Raw genomic sequence first — 4,833 nt, forward strand, 5'->3', positions numbered from 1 at the left:
ATTAAGTTGAATAATCATTGTAATGTATTCTTAGATTAGGTTTGTGAGAATTTTATTAAGTATTTTTGCATCAACATTCATAAGTGAAATTGGTCTGAAGATCTCTTTCTTTGTTGTGTCTTTGTTTGGTTTTGGTATCATCATAACTATGACTACAAAGAATGAATTGGGTACTGTTATTCCTGTTTCTGCTTTGTGGAACAGTTTGAAGAGTATTAATGTTAGGTCTTCTTTCAAAGTCTGATAGAATTCTGTACTAAAGCCATCTGGTCCTGGGCTTTTTTGGTTGCGAGACTTTTAATGACTGCTTCTATTTCTTTAAGAGTTATGGGACTGTTTAAATGATTTATCTGATCCTTATTTAACTATGGTGTGAGGTATTTCTAGAAAATTGTATATTTCCTCCAGATTTTCCAGTTTTGTTGAGTATATGCTTTTGTAGTGGGATCTGATGATTTTTTTGAATTTTCTCATTTCCTGTTGTAATGTCCCACTTTTTTTTTTTGATTTTGTTAATTTGGATACTGTCTCTGTGCCCTCTGGTTAGTCTGGCTAAAGGTTTATCTGTCTTGTTGATTTTCTCCAAGAACCAGGTTCTGCTTTTCTTGATTCTTTATATACTTCTTTTTGTTTGTACTTGGTTAATTTCGGCTCTGAGTTTGATTTATTTCCTGCTGTCTATTCTTCTTAGGTGTATTTGCTTCTTTTCGTTCTAGAGCCTTCTGGTGTGCTGTCAAGCTGTTAGTGTATGCTCTCTCCAGTTTCTTCTTAAACACACTTAGAGCTATGAGTTTTCCTCTTAGCACTGCTTTCATTGTGTCCCATGGGTTTGGGTGTGTTGTGCCTTCATTTTCGTTAAATTCTAAAATGTCTTTAATTTCTTTCTTGACCAAGTTATCATTGAGTAGAGCATTGTTCTACTTCCTTGTGTATGTGAGCTTTCTTTTGTTTTTGTTGTTATTGAAGACCAGCCTTTTTCCTTGGTGATATGATAGGATGCATGGGATTATTTCAATCTTCTTGTATCTGTTGGGTGGGGCCTGTTTTGTGACTGATTATATATGGTCAGTTTTGGAGAAGGTAGTATGAGGTGCCAAGAAGAAGTTATATTCTTTTGTTTTAGGTTGAAATGTTCTATAGAAATCTGTTAAATCCATTTGGTTCAAAACTCCTGTTAATTTCAGTGTATCTCTGTTTAGTTTCTGTTTCCATGATCTGTCCATTGACAAGAGTGAGGAGGTGATGTCTCCCACTATTATTGCATGAGTTGCAATGTGTGCTTTGAGTTTTAGTAAAGTTTCTTTTATGAATGTGGGAGCATTGATGTTCAGACAGAATTGAGAGTTCATCCTGGTGGATTTTTCCTTTGATGAATGTAAAGTATCCTTCCTTAATCTTTTTTCATAACTTTTGGTTGAAGTTGATTTTATTCAATATTAGAATCACTACTCCAACTTTTTACTTGGGACTATTTGCTGGCATAAATTTTTCAGCCTTCTTCTCTGAGATAGTGTCTGGATTTGTCACTGAAGTGCATTTCATGTATGCAGCAAAATGCTGGGTCCTGTTTACATATCCAGTCTGTCAGTTTATGTCTTTTTATTGGGGAACTGAGTCCATTGATATCACGAAATTTTAAGGAATAGTGACTGTTGTTTCCTGTTATTTTGTTGTTAGAGGTGTTAGAGGTGGAATTTTGTGTGGCTATCTTCATTTGGGTTTGTTGCTAGAAGATTACTTTCTTCCTTTTCTAGTTTCCCTACTCATGTTGGAGTTTTCTATCTATTATCCTTTGCGGGGCTGGATTTGTGGAAAGATATTGTGTAAATTTGGTTTTATCATGGAATATCTTTGCTTCTCTATTTATGGTAATTGAGAATTTGCTGGAGCTGGCATTTGTGTTCTCTTTGTGCCTGAATGACATCTGCCCAGGATCTTCTAGCTTTCACAGTCTCTGGTGAGAAGTCTGGTGTAATTCTGATAGGCCTGCCTTTATATGTTACCTGAGCTTTTTCCCTTACTGCCTTTTTAAAAGGAGCTCTGGCAAAGTTTTATTAAAGGAAACCTTTCTTGTTTACTTCTCACCAGTCTGTTCTGGCATGCTTCTAATATCAGAATCACCTGGGTCAATGATAACAAGTGTGCATACTTTGCAGTATTTTCCACATGCTGTGCCCAATGCAATATTATTGCCACTGTAGTGATGGTCACTAGTTTTAGCCAACATGGAATAATATTCTATTTCAGATTTCCTCAAAGCTGGGCAGTTGTCGAGGATAACCAACTTTGCTTTGCCTTGTCTAATCATCTTCAGAGTCTGTTTGTTCCCCTTCATGTACTTTCCAGTTTTCATAACAAGTTGGAGCCTAAAGTTGATCAACTCCAGAGACTTTTTCATCTTCTTTGCAGCCACCATCTTCTTGCCTTAGGTGTGGGACAACTCCCAACCAAGATCAGGTACAAGATGGCCAGGGAGTGAAAAAGGAAGGAGCTCCCACAATGCAAAGTTCTTCTAGGTGGACAGAGGATTATCCCCCTTACTGCTTTTAATATTCTTTCTTTGTTTTGAGCATTTGGTATTTAGACTATTATGTGATGGGAGGAATTTTTCTTCTAGTCCAATCTATTTGGAGTTCTGTAGGCTTCTTGTATGTTTATGGGCATCTCTTTCTTCAGGTTAGGGATGCTTTTTTCTATAATTTTGTTGAAGATATTTACTGGCCCTTTAATTTGGGAATCTTTACTCTCTTCTATACCTACTATTCTTAGGTTTGATCTTCTCATTGTGTCCTGGATTTCCTGGATATTTTGGACTAGGAGCTTTTTGCATTTTACACTATCTTCAATGGTTGTGTTGATGTTTTCTATGGTATCTTCTGACCCTGAGATTCTCTCTTCTATGTCTTGTATTCCGTTGGTGATGCTTGCATCTATAACTCCTGATAGCTTCCCTAGGTTTTCTGTCTCCAGAGTTGTCTCCCTTTGTGCTTTCTTTATTGTTTCTCTTTCCATTTTTAGATCTTTGATGATTTTGTTCAACTCCTTCACCTGATTGTTTTTGTTTTCCTTTAATTCTTTCATGGATTTTTGTGCTTCCTCTTTAAGAGCTTTTCCTTGCTTACTTGTGTTGTCCGGTATTTCTTTAAGGGAGTTATTTGTCTCCTTCTTAAAGTCCTCCATCATTATCATAAAATGTGATTTTAAATCTAAATCTTGATTTTCGTGTGTGATGGGGTAGCCAGAACTTGCTGTGGTGATAGAACTGAGTCCTGATGATACCAAATAGCCTTGGTGTCTGTTGCTTAGGTTCTTGTGCTTGCCTCTTCCCATCTGATTATCTCTGGTGTTAGTTGGTCTTGTTGTCTCTGATTGGATCTTTTTCCTCATGTTGGTTTGTGAACCTGGGATCTTAGGAGTTAGAGCACTGCTGGGTGGTCAGCACTCTCTGGGATGGGGGGTTCGGATTTGGGTTTGGATGGCTGTGGAACAGTCATAGGTCTGGGCACAGATGGAGACCAGAAGGATCCTTTCCCAGGCTTCTTTGTGGTGGTACCTGTGCACAGTGTGCTCCTGGCAGGTCCCTCTTTGGACAGTTATTGGAGAGAAAGTGGGGTCTCATATGTGGGTTTAGGAGTGAGAGTATTCCAGGGAGAATTCCTCTCTCCAGGCAGAATTTGGGTACCCAGATACCATTTTCAACGTTATTCAAAACCAGAATTAAATGTTTTTCTTTTAAATACTTATTTTATTATTTCTTTATATTTCCATACAAGAATAGTCTATTTACATCATTCCAACCCCATTATTTCTCTCATCTCGTTCTTCCTATGTCTTCCCAACACCCCTCAAATTCATGTCTGTCTGTCTATCTGCCTATCTATCTATCTATCTATCTATCTATCTATCTATCTATCTATCTATCATCTACTGCTGAGCCTTTTACTGCTTGTCATATGCATATTTGTGTAGGACTGAGCACTGGAGACTAAATAGCTTTCCAAGGCCCCATTCCTGGTGAAGATTCTTCTCCTATCAGCCATTAAGGGCCCATAGACAGAATCTCATGAGACTTTCTCTGTCCATCTTGGCCTGCCAACTGGTGCTTGCTCAGGTGGTATTCACAAGACTTTCCTGGTGGGCAGAATTTTATGCCATGGATAGATCTGGGGACTGCAAGGGGGAATGACAACTAGATAGGTTTCAGGGTAGTCAGCAGACTAGGTTGGTTCATAGTTTGTGTGACTAGGGATTGACCTGGTAATTAGGGAGGGTGCCAGCTAGACAGGGTTCAGGATACACACCAAACCAGCCTGCACAGGAGTTCGGAGCTTTAATAGTTTTATCAATACTCAATAGTTATTTCCTTTTACAAACATTTTGATATAATGTTATTTTGTAAATAAATTGCTCATAATATTTCTTTTCAGGCCACAGTGCTTTATTAATTAAAAATAATAAATAATAAATTATTTAATAATTTATTAACACTTATAATAATAGTATTCATACCAGAGCCATATTTGCCATAATCATTTTGGTTAGCGTACCTTCTGCTTCACTCTCAGAATTTACCTAGAAGGAGATTCTGCACTTCCAGAGTCTTTTAAGGTTTGGGTAGCCACCTGGACCTACCTTCTGTTAACTAAGTATATCACAGCTGCCACGGGCACATCATTCTTCCACCTTTTGCTTCGTGTAAACTGGAGCTTCTTCTGGGTTCCTCTGTGATCAGTCATCACATGTGAAGACAGATGCATGTCTATGATTAAAATCCTCCTTCCCCAACACAATCCAGCAGCATCTGCTCTGTGCATCATCATTCGCCAAATTTGA

At 38.0% G+C, this 4,833-nt stretch overlaps 1 protein-coding gene across 1 annotated transcript; it reads right to left on the reverse strand.

Moving 5' to 3' along the window:
- Positions 1-2,074: 2,074 nt before the first annotated feature.
- Rpl30-ps7 (ribosomal protein L30, pseudogene 7) lies at positions 2,075-2,416 on the reverse strand. Its single transcript, XM_063273819.1, has one exon. The coding sequence runs from the start codon at positions 2,414-2,416 to the stop codon at positions 2,075-2,077; it is 342 nt and encodes a 113-aa protein (XP_063129889.1).
- Between the last annotated feature and the right edge of the window lie 2,417 nt (positions 2,417-4,833).

Source organism: Rattus norvegicus, chromosome 14 (assembly GCF_036323735.1).
Source record: "Rattus norvegicus strain BN/NHsdMcwi chromosome 14, GRCr8, whole genome shotgun sequence".
NCBI lineage: Eukaryota > Metazoa > Chordata > Mammalia > Rodentia > Muridae > Rattus > Rattus norvegicus.